This window comes from Bombyx mori, chromosome 9 (genome assembly GCF_030269925.1).
Source record: "Bombyx mori chromosome 9, ASM3026992v2".
Lineage (NCBI taxonomy): Eukaryota > Metazoa > Arthropoda > Insecta > Lepidoptera > Bombycidae > Bombyx > Bombyx mori.
This window is the reverse complement of record NC_085115.1, coordinates 6,431,549-6,447,488: the sequence shown is the minus strand read 5'-3', so window position 1 is coordinate 6,447,488 and position 15,940 is coordinate 6,431,549. Positions and strand designations below refer to the sequence as shown.

Below are 15,940 nucleotides of genomic sequence, written 5' to 3'. Positions count from 1 at the left end.
TGGCTCAATCAACATATCACATCGCCTTGCGGGTCAGAATTAACTTTATAATCTCATGACGCTCTCTAATGAGTACTCTACTGTTTTGTTGATATTACCACTGCTTTAGACGCAGACCGATTTATTTTTATTACGAATAAGTGCAATTTTAGGTCATAAATAATTACAATAACAGGAAATTTATTATGAGGTCTATGTATAATAAATCCCAAACCGAAAAATAAATTGATGCTTTTTGCTTTCAAGAAAGGCAAAACATTTTATAATCCCGACACTTTTTTCTTGTTATTATTTACGCTTTGTACATTTTACAGTCAGCAGTAATGTGACCTACTTGGAGGTCGAACAATTTTTCATTTTCTTTTATTTGTTCCTCAGTCAATAGTTAATGATTTGCATATTTTAGCCGACTCAAATAACGTACGTCATACGTCAAGTTTACTTTGAAGTGAACGTGCAGGTTGTCTAGAACTTAGTTTGTGATTGGACTGGCTTCAAATTTCACTCGATTTGTTAACGTTATAATTGGTATGTACGTGGAAATTAACACTATTGAAAAGTTAAAATTCTCTGTCGTTGTGGAAATTGGGAGATTTCATTATTGATTTTAGATTTCTTATGTGGATTAGAGCGCCCGTAAATTTATGAGACATTAGAATCGCAGCTTGGACGGAGATCTTGCCGCTTGGCTTTGACGGATGGATAACATAACATATGGGCTCAGTCAGGAGGGAATCGGACCATTGCAAAAAATATGTAAGGATGACGTCGTTGTGTCTACTAAAACTGTAACGACGTGTATTTGAAACAACGGAATTAATATAATTACTACAAAAGTAGTTTTTAAATTATGTCAACGACTAACGAAAACCGATATAAATACAGTAAAACGAGTAGGTACATTATTTTAGATTTGTTCTAAGTTTCAAAACTAGAATTAAGAATAGCTAAGTGATAACTGAATATTTAAGCACTCCTGATCAATACAATGTTTTTGTAAGTCAATCTTGTAATCTAATATGAGAGGGTAATGTGGATTAAAAATTAAAAGTACATAAAGCTGTGAAGCAGTAATGCGTTTCGGTTTGAAGGATGGGGCAGCCGTTGTAACTACACTTGAGACCTTACAACTTATATCTCAAGGTGGGTGGCGCATTTACGTCGTAGATGTGTATGGGCTCCAGTAACCACTTGACAACAGATGGGCTGTGAGCTCGTCCACCCATATAAGCAATAAAAAAAACATAAATTGTAACAGATGTTATATTATACACACTAAAACCGTTTAATTTTTTTGAAATGATTCAACAATTTAAACTAATTTTAAATTAACTTTAAATATTTTGCAGTTTTAGTTGTAAAGGTATACTTTAAACAAATTTCGAAACAAGAAACGATGATATTCAAACAAATTTATACGAAACCCGAAAAGAATCAACATTGAGTCGCGTCACGCAAATGAAAACGCGACTTTATTCTGAATAATTTTACCTGAAAATTCGTAACTTGCAAAACGTTTGTAGGTTCGCCAGTCGCGATCGAATAGCCGTCCGGATACTAACGTTTATAATACTTACTAACGTTTAAGGCAACAACACTTACGATGTAATTTTGACTAAGTGAAATTATTGTTTAAATGTTTACCTTACGCTCGCAGCGTTTGCGTAGGTAAGACGTTCTCACTTTACAATGCAAAGAATATGATTTCTAAATATTACCTGTTTTACTCGAGAGCTATAGTGGGTATTTTATTTTTCTATTAGTAATTTTTAAATACGTTTTAGGCTTTTATTTTTTATTGTTCTTATATGAAGAAACAAATCCGTGTTCCAATAGAGGTAAATTCGAGGGGGCTTTGATAACAGCTTTGTATCAGGTGGACCAAGAGCTTGCCTGTTAATCTTAGTTAATAAGATGCCTTGAAATTTTAATTCACGATAATGTATTTTTATGAGCGTCATTAATGGATGTTTTTCTATAATATTTAAATTCTTTTTATCATCATCATCAGCTTATAGCAGCCAACTGTGGGACATAGTCCTCTCCAATTGCTTACGCTGAACACGATTCTCTCATCCAGCTTTTGCCAGCTACCCTACATAGATCGTCACTCCACCGAGTCTGAGGGGTCTTGCACTACGTTTGCCAATCGCAGTCTCCACTCAAGAATACGCTTACTCTAGCGGTAATCGGTTCTCCGGCTAATAAATTCTTTTACATTACGTAATTACTAGTGTTGGCTTATTCTGTGCCCGGACGTACATACATATATGGACTACCATTCTGCCGATTTCTGCCGCGCAATAGTTATGCGTCTAACATCCGAAGCCTGGGACAGCTATTGTGCATTACCATTTGTGACGAGACTTGGGCATTTTTTGTTCAGCCAAGGTAGATGGCGACATTTACGTTGCGATACGTCTCCGATGATCGCTAATATCAGAAAGTTTGTGATCTATTCTAACCATCTACCCGTCAATGAACCTCTTAATTCCATATAATAGCTGACAGCATTAGAGGTAGCAATAAGGTTCCGTATTTTATTTAGAAGGCTGAGTGCTCCTACGTCGGGGTCTCTACGGCGGAGAGCACGGGAACGCAAGAAAGCCGAACAGACGAGGATCGAAGGAGAACAACTAGCGAGGGAGCGACGTGAGCAAAGAACCAGAGAAAAATTAAAAAGTCAACTTAAAGTACGGCCTTAAAAAAAAAAAAAAAGTTGAATTAACCTAAAGTTTCCGTTTGAAGGGTTGGGATAAGCGTTATACTATACGATTGAGACTTAGTTCTCATGTGTCAAAGTGGATGGCGGCATTTAAACGACCGTCTGGTGTAGTGGTAAGTGACATGGTCACTACACAAGGGGGTCGCGGGTTCGAATCCCGCCAAGGGAAGATATTTGTATGATAAATATAAATGTCTTTCCAGGGTTATGGGTGTATATTAAATATATGTATGTGTATAATAAAAATATTATATTTATTTCCGTTATCTGGTACTTGTAACACAAGTTTATTACGAACTTAGCACGAGACCAGTTAACGTGGCGTGATTGTTAGTAAATATTTATTTATTTATTTATTTATTCACATTGCAATGGCTGTGGGTTTTGGTGACCACTTCATATTAAGTGGGCCGTGAGTTTGTTCAGATGTATGTATACCTATGCGATAAATAGATATAATGTGTGGTGCTCTCGTGTAAATTACCTGATTCATTTCATTTCACTAATTCCGATAAAATACATCTTTTACTTTTAGCTGCTCGATCTTACATTGATATCTTTGGTAACGTGGTGATATAAAATATCATTATAAACTATAGTCTCAATTAAATGAAAAATAAACGAAATTACCGGTCGATGCTTTAATTTGAACTATTATATTTATTGTAGGCCGGTATGCATTAATCGAAGTACTAATAAAGTCGATTATGAAAATTAAATTTTATGAACATAGCCTTTTCGTTCAACATTAAATAATTTGTATCAAAAAATCATAGTTTATTTTAATGAGCATAAACGTGGTTAAGTAAATTTCAAAATGTTTTCTAATCATTGAATCGTGCGGTACTATCAATAAATCAACCATGGTGTTCTGAGCGTGCAACGTACCTAAACGAGATATGGGAACAGCACGAATGCAATAAGAAGTAACATCGTGGCCTACTGACCTACATTACGGTTTGACGAAGTGTATTACTGAGTATTGTATGTGTAGGCTCAAGCAGAGCTGGCTTCGTATGCGCCATGGGGTAAAGCGGGCGGAGGGGCACCCAATCCGCGTGGTGTGCGCTTCAGTAACTTGCGAGCTAAGGGGATTTTTCCCGAAGACGAACTAAGGGTGAGCATTTAAAAAAAAAGCGATATTATTTTATCAATAGCTTTGATGAAACTTAATCCTAGTACTAACATAAAATTGTTTACATAAACTTTATGTGCGAAAGTCGATTCTTTAAAATGTTAAAATTTTAAAGCCGGATTGACTTGACCTACAGGTTATGATGGAACTTCACGAATGTTGATCTGTTATTTGATATTATGACGGAGAAATTCAACGAAGATATCTTTATCCATTTTGAGAGCCAAAACATTTCTACGAAAAAATTCTGTGTCTGTTTTATTTATTTATTGTGTATAAGAGAGAGCAGAATAGGCAGGATGGTAGTACCTATACACATGTGCGGGGTTATAACCCTACACCAGTAAATGTCATTAGTATGATACTCAAAAATTCTGCTGTCCATTGTCCAGTGAATCCATACGTCGCCTTTTATTGACTGACATCGATGAGATAGGATGGCCCTATTTCAAGTCACATACATTCATTATTATTGAACAGTTAGATAAAGGTTAATAATAATAATACGTATAAATAAGTAGAAAAAACAATTATTATAACCAATCCGTGGTCATTAGCGTCTGTTACATAATTGACATTTTACGTTGACAAACTAAATATCTGAATGATCGACAGCTTCGCAGGAATGTAGTTACATCCACGATGAACCTTAAAATACCTGATCAAAAAAGACAAGGTTATAAATCTGTAAAAGGCAAAGGGTCATTTAAACACCGAGTAGATTACGGCGGTGCGGTGGCGGTGTACTATAAAGAGAGTTTTTTTTACTGTCGCTGCAGCCAGAGAATGATTATATAATATGATGATGGAAGTGAAAAAAATGTGTGAACGAACCGAGTCACCGGGGTCCGTCGTGTGTTCATATTTTATAAGCTGACACACATTTACCATCTTCACCGCGGAACATAAAAAAACGCATAAATTAATCCAAATGGTATTTATATACACGCTTTTACATTTTCCAAAAAGAATGGAAAGTTACGTGATGTTCGATCGTCAACTTTTATATCGATTTTTATTTATATTTCTTTGGGGAAAATATCTCGTGGCACTATGTACAATGACACCTGAGTAAGGGAGAGAAGTCTTTGAGAGAGAGTAATAATCTGGTTCCTTCATTTTTAGCTTCTTATGAGAGTTTCGTGAACGTACATTTATTTGTTTTTTGATTATTATTGCTAAAATGGGCCGTCGAGTTCACGGCCCACTTGGTTTAAGTGGTCACTATAGACGTCACCTGGGTAGCCATAGACATCAACGCATGTTTGCAGGTTGTATTTTTATTACACGATGTTATTTCTTCACCATGGAAGTCAATCGTAAACATTTATTAAGTACGTATTTCATTAGAAAAATTGGTACCCGCCTGCGGGATTCAAAAACCGACGCAGTCGCATCACTCGATACGAACATACCGGACGCTTATCCTTTAGGCTATGATATATAATTTAAAACTCGTGCGTGAGCCTCTATAACTGTGACTGCACCTTATCTCTAACCCTATAAGCAACAGGCTCTGACTTATCCAGGTTTGATTATAGTTCCGGGGTCGTGAGATTCGATAGTAGATCGCTATTAATTTGCAAGTGACTTTTTTTTTATATCAATTCCAAAAGTAAGTTGTCTTCAAATACATTTATAGATGTAACTCTCTCTTTCTCTCTCTCTTCCCAGCTATTTATCCCACATGATGGTGGGGTCAGCTTTCCTCACTTTACTCCTCCACTTCGCTCTGTCTTCGATATCCTCGTCAGCAACATTGCATTCTCTTTTGTCCTTCAGCACTTCAACACATTTATCGATGTAACTAATGCCTTTAATTTATGTTTTTTCTAGGGAGTGTCATTACAGGAGGCTTGTCATCGTTGGACAACATCGCAGCAACGCAGTAGGCGTCAGACTCCAATACGTCTGCGCGAGGACCCGCAAATTTTGTACGCAGAAAATCTCCGCAAAAGCGTCGACAATGATATCCGTTACAAACAAGCCCCGGCACAGCAAATGGTTTACAAAAAGATTCTAGGTATATATTTTGATGAAGCTTTACCAGATACCAAACATACCTAACGTAAATTACCCCAATAGTAATTTTCAATAATTGCGGTCATGGAAACGAGATTCAAAGATTAAACTTAGGGTCGATTCGACCAAACAAGAGTAAATCTTATTCTTAGAATAACTCGTCAGTTAATCGAGAGTAAATCAATTTTACGTTTTACCAAGTACAATTCTAAGAATAGTGGGCCTATTCGGGAATTGTTACTATACCGCCGTTTCGCACGGAATAACGGAGCTATTCCTAGAATAAATTAATGGCGTCTGTCAGTCCAACATCTGATTTCTGTCATTTCATAAATATTTATTCTGTTTTAATTTCAAGTCAACGCAATGCACTAAATGATTATTAATAGTCTGAATGCAACGTTTAAATGAAAAAAGATAAAACCACACGACAAAACTTGACAATTCCCTCAAACAAACAAGAAATAAAAATAATACGTTTGACAGCTGGATATCTTACACAACAGCTACTTTTTCACACTAAAATACGGCAAAATCGAGTTGACGATTTGTATGCTCTTACACTATGCCGTTGAACAACAACATTTATTTGCCGGATTTTATTTTTGTTCACCATTCACTCTGCTATTCGCGTATTGTTATTCCTAGCGCAAGTATACGTGGAAAAACGACTATGAATTTACTCGAGATTAAAATCATGGAATAGGTTATTCCTCGTATAGTTACTCGAGTTTAAATTTAAGTTTGGTCGAATCCGCCCTTAGTCAAATAGCTAGTGAAGTCAACCAAATCGGAATTTTTGTATTGAGATATTTGGTATAATCTCGGTATATTTATTCGTATGTGTTTCCGGTACCCAGAACCTAGGAGAAAATTCTAGGTTAGGGCCGTTGAATATTGAACATTTAATCGTCGCATCCCACTTTGGTGTTTTAAACAGATAATTATGCGTTAGGGCATTTTGAAACCCTACATGGGTTGTTACTACCACTTTTCATATTTATTCCGTGTAAGAAGGCTTTCTATTTGAATGTTGGCACAGCGTTATACAATTAAATTCAGACAATACTTAATATCTGAAGCTGGGAGGCATTTTGAAAGGCATAGTGTCTAAGGGTTCCGGTAACCTCTTCAGATTAAGTGGGTCTTCAGCTCGATCACCCGCTTATGTAAAAAATTCTTGAATTTCTTGCGAAATCCCTAAAACTTTCAAAATATTTTTATTTGTTTAGTATTTTCATTTCGCTGTAGATGACATGGTTGATAAAAGGAAGAAAGCGGAAAAAGCCGAAAACAAACGCGAATTGGAATACGAAAAGAGATTGGTAAAGTAAAAATGTTTTATTCACTGCTATTCAATATAAAAAATTGACAAATGCTTTTACAATTTGCAGCTTGCAATGGACGGACCATGGGGAAAACCAGGTCCTGGAGGCACGATCTGGAGGAATCCTCGAAATATTGGTTTGAACTTTTCAAAGTCCATGGTATGATTTAATTTCACTGAGAAATATTATTTGTTAATTAAAATGTTTTTTGTTGGTTTTTCCGGAGCTCGGCTTTAATGTATTATAATTTTCCATAAAATAATATATTTCAAGAAAATACACAAATACAATTTACAGTGGTTTGGTACATTAATTTTAACTGTAGTATTAGGAGATAGGGCGTATTATAAGAGCGCGCTGGTATGTACCATCATCCCGCCTACATCCGCTGCAAAGAAGACATGCATTTATTCTAACTCCAGTACCAATTTAAAAAGTATATGTAATTTTCAGGGATGGACAAACAATGAAATTTTCACTAAACTGAAAGGGGATCATCGACAACTTAAGAGATCTTCGCTAACTTTGCCCACTGTAAAGAGAGATGATGATTACTATAAAGACGAAGGGGACACTGAAGCTGCAAAGGGCGACGTTACAAAACTACCTAACATCGGTGACAGCCCTAAGAGCGGACGTCATCAACTTAAATTTTTGAATGAAAATATAAAGAATTCAAATGATACAATCACAAGAAGCAAACGTAGTTCAAAAAAGCTGAAATTTATTAAGAGGTTGTCTAACGGTGAGCGATTGAAACGAATATTTCCGGGAGACGATGATTCGCACAATGAGAGTCATGATGGCGAAATATCGAACGATAAAAAGCTTACGCCCGAAGGAGCTATACTGAGATTGACAGGGGGCGTGGAGCTAGTGCCACTACTGGCGCGAAGGAGGCGGGTCGGAGCCCGTACTCTGCCGTCCAGTGACGTAACTCGTCCACCGGAACAACCATGCCAGTACGTCTTACGTCAAATTAATATTAAAAATAAGACAATTCTTTTGAAACGAAATTTCGCTCGTTGTAGAGTAGTAACGGGTGTTAAGTCACAGCAGAGTTTATTTTATTTTATATTTATTGCTTAGATGGGTGGACGTGCCCACAGCCCACCTGGTGTTAAGTGGTTACTAGAGCCCATAGACATTTACAACGCAAATGCGCCACCCACCTTGAGATATAAGTTCTAAGGTCTCAGCATAGTTACAACGGCTGCCCCACCCTTCAAGCCGAAACGCATTACTGCTTCACGGCAGAAACAGTCAGTCGGGCAGTTGAATCCTTCGAAGAAACACGATCATACGTCCATCCATCTAAGCAATGAAAAATAAAATTAAAAAAGTCACCGTCGCTCATGTCTAATGACAATGCCCCAAAGGTGCATATCCAACTAACGAGACTCAATGAGAAACGCTGTGGCAGTTCATTCCAAAACCGGATGATGACTGTATGATATGTATGTGATGATGATGACTGTATACTTTATGGCTGAATGATGAGCAGTATGAAGTCAAAAGGAAGTAACTAACTCCCAACTGGTGCCCCATATTACCGTAATCCGCAAAATAGTATTTCTTAATTTGTAAAATTGTCTTTGTATGCGTTTAAAGTGCTGCTCGCTTGCTTGACCCCAACGTTTTAGAAACCAATTCGGCCTTATCTCCCGAATAACTCCGATTTTAAACGCATCTGGAAACGTCGGCATCGAGAATTCTGAGAACTTTGCATAGTGACAAGGATAATACTCGGAATTGCGACGATGATGACGATGATAAATGGGTTCTGCTTGTAGTGAGCGCGTAAAGCTGTATTTTAAGTTGATTGAAATTAACTAAATTCACACCGTTATGGGATCCGCCCCTGAGAGCTTTCCACTACACACATAAGTATTGATCGCCTCTCCTGGTCAAACTCCATGAGAAAATCTGACAGCTGGTCAATTGCAAGTAATTCATTTGCAAAGTCTCCGGGGATTCCATACAATGTTAACGTTAATAGATGTGCATACGCTAGATCTTTTCGACTTGGCAACATAAAGAAGACGACAAATATCATTAAAATATTTTTTAAATCTTTCTGAAAGTATTTGCTACGTTACGTGTTCACGGGCACTCATAATTGACTACCTGTTAGCATTATATTTAGATTGGTATTAGTATGGACATCAGGTGCACATAATGTCTACGTTCGCTCAACCGGCAGTTGGGAACCAAGTGAATAAAAATTCAATTCATAGCCCACGATCAGAAACGTTTCCATGTATTTTGCAATTCCTTTTTTTAATATACCAACAAGTGGATAGTGATCGCTTATAAATTGATAGGCTTAAAAGTATTTTTATAAGTGATTAATTTTTGCCAGCGGCTCCGTAAAAGGTCGTTGTTTTAATGCGTACGAATTGCATCATAAAATATTTCGGATCGAAAACCCAGAAACACGCGCAAAATGTCAACTGGTGTTGCAACTTCAGCCGATCAATTCAGTCAATTGTTAACTGATTAATTATTTCGCATAAATTACCCATTAACAACTTATACAAGAAACTCTATTTAAATTAGTTCAGTCAAGTGGGCTCCGATAGTAATAGTATTCTGGTATTTAAATGAGCAAGGTGAGAACGCTAAGATTGCGTCACAGCTTTCTACCGAACACAGTGCCGTGTGACATCACATGGGTGAAGATTTATGGATTTCATTAGCTCAATAAGACGCATCCGCCACTGATACTTGTTGATAGTGATCTCTAGTAGAGAGAGATCAATAATGATAATGGTTTAATTTAGATAAACGTTCAGTTTAATGACTTCTTTGAACCTATTGACCTTCTTGGCATTCATAAAATTAATGAACTTGAATGCGAATGTTTCTTGTAACAACGAATGTTTCAGATGGCGTGAATTACTGAATGTTGATTACTTGAGGGAACTCAAGCATCAAATGCGAGTGAAATGTGAAAAAAAAGAGGTAAGGACGCATACATTTTACGTTTAATTTGTTTATTTAAATTTCCTGATGCCTATTCTTTAATTTGTATCTGTATTATTATTTAATTTCTTTAATATACATTTTCTTCGGTTTTCGCGAGACCTTGCCAATTTGAAATTACTTTTTCGCTTTAACCTCGCGTTTTTTAATGCGTTGTTATATTATTTCTGACGACGACTGTTCATTTCTTAACAGTTTACGTTGTCACTGAAGATTCGGAACCTTAAAATTCGCTTACATGTATTTAACAGCTTTCAATAACAATCCTTAAATATTCATAGAGGCGATTAACCGATTAAAGACCTAAAGTCTAAAATTGTTTTTGTGTTACACAAACAGAACGTAACTTTTTTTATTGGTACTATTTAAAAAAAAAATTTTTTTTTTTTTTAGGAAATTCGTCGCAACTCTGCTGAGAGTGTGAAGCAGCACCACGTGACTTGGGCATCTCTATGGGGTCGTCCGGGACACGGGGCACCGCAACAACGGGGCCGATACGCTAGAAGCAACCTCGCTCAAATATTATACGTTGCACCTTTAGCTCAATCTTAGGTATAAAAGAAAAAATCACAGACACATCAACATTTTTAATTTAAAAAAATATATATATTTATGCCGACAAAATTTCCTACATAAATCTGTATCTAGGGTAGTAAAACTAATCAACATAATAATATGTGTATTTGCTTGACATTAAAGGTGCATAGAACAGTAGTTCAGAACTCATATTGTCCGATTAGGAGTCGTTTTAAATAAATTCATTCATTTTATTACTACCAAAACAAACACATCCACCGCCTTGCCTTTATTTTGATCACATTCCAAGAACAAAAAAAATGTAATTTAAATTTAAATTGAAAAAATATCCACAAAACGACTCTCTGTGACGATGATCCGAAAGGCAATATCATGTTACGTTAATTAATTCTATGACTTTTATTTCGATTGTGCGTGCCTGTCCCCTTTGTTACAAGCGCTATCTTACTCTTAAATGGTTTTTCTTTAATGGAACTTAATTTTTTTATAGTAACTGGTGTGAACTTTTACAATTTGTCTTAAAATATTTAAAAATATAAGTAACATGCTAAATACTTAGTACGTTTTGTGATATGACATTTTTTATTGTTGTAAAACACAAATTGCAATATAGAAACGCCTAGTTCATATTTGAAAGAGTACAAAATGTTATTCTTCAGTGCTCTTGGGAACATGACATTTATAAGAACTGTAACAGTATTAGTTTCGGATTGTATCGATAGCATCACATAATATTGTGTCTTCAATTTGGGTGGTGTCGTGTCGTTCAATTAGAGTTGACAATAATCAATGAAGTTATAGGGTAGTTGGATAGTAGTCTTTTCTTATGTAAATTCTAGCGTTCACCCGTGTAAATTATATTATAATATAATAATCCCTTGCGGTCTTAAGAATAAACTTTAAATCCAATACGTGTGGACTCTGGACCTCAAAGACTTAATATTCCCCACGGGCTTGAGTACATATACAATTAATTGAGATTTAGCCAAACCTCATGTCTGAAAGTGTGGTCGCCACCCTACACTATGTCTATGAATAACCATAACCGCTTAATACCAAGTTGGTTGAGAGCTCGTTCAACCATTTGAGCAATAATAAATATACATTATAATTTTTGTGTTCAGTGCTTAGATGGGTAGACCAGTTCACGGCTCACTTGGTGTTAAGTGGTTACCGAACCCTGTAGACCTCTATAAAGTAAATGCCATCACCCACCTCGAGATATCACTTTTAACGTTTTTAGAGTACAATGGCCGCCCCACCCTTCAAACCGAAACACATTACTGCTTCTCGGAAGGCATAGGCAGGGTGGTGGTACCTACCCGTGTGCAGTCACCAGACGCCCTACTACCAGTAAAATGTACATGTAAATGTGTCCATAAAAATATCCCCCGAGATTATTTTTTTATAGATGTAAGGTACCTTATGTTCTTTAGTGTGTCATGATGACATGTACGCATAATTTTAGTATGATACCTTGATAAGTTTAGACCTGAAAGCGTAATAAACAAATAAACACACTTTCGCATTTTTTCATATTAAGAACGGAAGTACCTATGGGTTTATGTTATTTGATCAGTAGGGTCAAAAAAGAGAGATTATACGACAATCTTTGAGAATTAATTATAAAAACTAGAGGTCCCGCAGTAGTCGAAATTCGACTATAATTAATTGGAATTCTAAGTTTGTACACTATTATGATTGTATTTTATACTTCTATAATAACAAATTTCACCAAGACTACACTATAAAAATATTAACAAAGACAAACAATATTTAATCTATTCTCAATTTGACAATAGACGTCAAGAACAAAAGCTTGACAATAAAATGCGTGTGTGCGTCAAATACATGGTATGTAGTGTGTATAATGTTTTCTTTATTGATTTAATGTATCTTTTATGCATTATTTTAAAAATATATTAGCATTGTGCACTTCTTCTCTATATTTTCTATAAGTGTGGAAAGTTTCATACTCCTCCGTCCGCGCAATTTTCGTAAAAAGGGATACAAAGTTTTTGCTTCACGTATTAATATTATAAAAATATCTGCTCTAATACCAAAAATTATTATTATTTAATTATTATCGTTGTATTCAACGCAAGTCACGAATGTAACTCGACTTGTTCACTACCTTTTTATCTCCGAATATATATTTGATGTTTTGATTGATATTACACAATACATTCCTGTGGTTATTGAGTAACAATGCATAGCGATGCGCTCGAGTTGATTGTGATCTGTGGTTAATGGAATCAATGCAACAGGTGAAAGATTTTCCAGCACGTACTCTCCACTCGGACAGTGACTCGACAAGATCATTTCTCTGCATAGTAATAAACTACTTATGCAATTGTGGATGCACGCGTATTGATTGTGCTTCACGGACTTAAAAAATAACATAGCGCATTGCGTGGTTACCGGTAGTAGCGTATGTTGAACTTGAGTTGACTCAATTCTCCTACCCATACCGTAAAATAGTTTCCTTGCAATAAGGAAGACGTTACTGAAATGCCTTTGCGACGGTAGATCGTTATTATTAAGATATAAAAATATTATATGTTATAATTAAGCATAGTCTCATTGAATTCGCAAAAAATTGTCGACAAGTCAATAATGTAACTTTTGTCAAAGCACTTGTTGATATCTAGGTCAGTGTTCATTGGCATGAGCTCGTTCTGGTTTAATTGGAAAAGGGTAAATGATGCAATGTGACATTAAGACGATGCGCGAGCTACTTTTGGCCATAATTATATTTTAGCTTTTCCCCCCTCGAATAATGACACTAGAACTTTATACCACATGGTCTATAAATTATTGCCTTGTCGTTTTTTTTTTTCACAGAATATTTAATAAAGTTTGTTTTGTTTATAAGTAAACTCAGTTTATCGGTATAGTCCACATCAAATTCTTGTACTTTTTAATTTTCTAGTTAATAATAATAATAAATTAATTTAACTAAATGTTGCATTGTTTATAATAAGTTATACAGTACAGGTGTGTAAAAAATTTATAATTTTAACTCGGAAATATTTGAAAATCTGCTATGTATGTAAAAGTCGATGTGTATTCCCTATTGATTTTGAAATGCCTGGACCAATTTCGATGCAGATCGATTTTGACCTAACGGGTAATCCCGTGAAGTTCAGTGGCGATCGGATTAATGTCCAATCAAAGGTTGGCCATTAAAGGGGGCCGGCCGGATTTGATTAGTAATAATTAACGCACTATGATTTTGGTACACTTGGTTAATCTAGCTCCAATCCTATTATATTCGAACAGGTACATACGACATACATATCATAAAAAGTACATATTTATAGATTGTCGTTTTCATGAATAACTCTTACAAAATTTTATCCGAATGTTGAAGGGTGTTACTAGCATAGCATGTACCAATAAAGTTGACAAATGTTTTTATGTAGATAAACGTTGGTAGATAGTATGTAACGATGTAGGTAAATAAACATGTAAGATGAAATAAACAGCGTTCTTGAATTTAATCTTTAATTAATTATTATTAATTAAATTAAAATGAAATGAAATTAATTTCAAGGTGGGTGGCGCATTTACGTTGTAGATGTCTATGGGATCCAGTAACCACTTAACATCAAGTGAGCTGTGAGCTCGTCCACCCATCTAAGCAATAAAAAAAAAACATGTAAGAAATCGGCTTTATATATGAATAAAAGAAATGTTTGTAGTTAAATTGTTGTATGTTTTGTTACATTCATAATTTAAAGTTTCGAAATCTAACACTCATTAAGTTTTAGTATTAAATTTCCGTTTTATATTGAAATCGTTAAACAAATTTTCTGAAGGAAAAACAAATTATAACTACTAACGTCATTTGTACATTTCTTATCCTTTCAGTGAAGATAATTCTTAACAGAGCTTCGCGGGTGTGCGGCCTACGCAGCCTGTGAAGGAATTATGTGGTTTCCCGAAAAAACTTCCATGCCAGAAATTATTTAAGCTAAAGGAAATATGGTGATCGGTTAGGAATGAGGAAGATGATATCCTTCTTTGAAAAGCTTAATTACGTCGGGGTCACCAGTTTGGAAAGTTTAATTAGGTCGGCGTCATTAGTTTGGAAAGCTTAACCACGAAAGGAAGATCTTCCACTGAACTTGTATAAATTCTAACTTATTTTGAAAATGTCATGAGATTCATACATTTGTTAAATACCTTGTGTTCTGTGATGGCTACCCGCCTCAGTCCTGACTTAAAAGTTAGAGCGTATACAGAATGATGCGACCATGCGAGGTTTCAAATCCCATAGACGAGTACCAAGGCTTTAATAAGGAAATAAACAACGAACGACAGTGAAAGAATAACATCGTCTAATGAAAATAAAATCGTAAAATTCACAAAAAAAATCGATGATGTTGGTTCGTGTTGTAAGTTCGTCATGTTTCATCCTTCATCCATCATCATCACCCTTCATGTTTCTGCCATTGTAGGCAGCGGCTTGGCTCTGACATTGACTGACATTGTTCGTTCTTGGGCGACGGTCACCACTCACCACCAGAGGGGCCGTAGCTCCACTGCCTACAAGGGCAATAAAAAAAACGAAACAACCATCAGATCCAGCTTAAAAGGTGGGATAGCCATTATAAACTTGATACTTCATGTAACAAAGTGGATGGCTGCATTAATGCTGTTATATTTATGAGTAACATATCTCAGATAGTTACTGAACACGAAACAAACATGAGCTTAAGCAATAGAGAGCAATAAGAAAAAATTAAATATAAAACTAGTTCTGTAAATAAACTTGAATTTTATTTTTACATATATTAAACTATCGATTATATTTTATCGATTCAAGGCACCTCCGTTGAGCCACAGATATACCTAATAATATGTCACCCAGAGAAACCGGTAATATAAACAGAAATGTGCGTATGTAAACGACAAGTCAAGAGAAAGCCTCTTATGACGAAACTACGACAGAACAGTAAAAAGTCTTACGGCTCACGGAGGCGCGGCTGCAAGTTTAACTCGGAGGAATACCTGAGCGGTTAGGTAAAAATCCGGTCTATATGTTGCAAAATAACCGGTGAAAACTTTACGAGAATTTTGATTCAGAACGAATAGTTCCTGGACGTAACCGATATTACTGAATGGTTAAGAACCTTAAGTCGAGTGATGATTTTACGAGTATATGGGAATACAAATCCATATCAACAAAAAAAAAAACTTTTA

At 35.7% G+C, this 15,940-nt stretch overlaps 1 protein-coding gene across 1 annotated transcript; it reads left to right on the top strand.

The window, feature by feature from the left end:
* The first annotated feature begins 795 nt into the window (after window positions 1-795).
* On the top strand, window positions 796-15,508 carry LOC101745757 (uncharacterized). Its single transcript, XM_062670077.1, has 10 exons — window positions 796-1,668; window positions 2,549-2,693; window positions 3,720-3,842; window positions 5,697-5,883; window positions 7,134-7,207; window positions 7,277-7,369; window positions 7,664-8,172; window positions 10,099-10,174; window positions 10,589-14,393; window positions 14,606-15,508. Exons 1-9 carry the CDS (start codon window positions 1,637-1,639, stop codon window positions 10,745-10,747), a joined length of 1,398 nt encoding a protein of 465 aa, XP_062526061.1. The 5' UTR covers window positions 796-1,636; the 3' UTR covers window positions 10,748-14,393; window positions 14,606-15,508.
* Window positions 15,509-15,940: the final 432 nt, after the last annotated feature.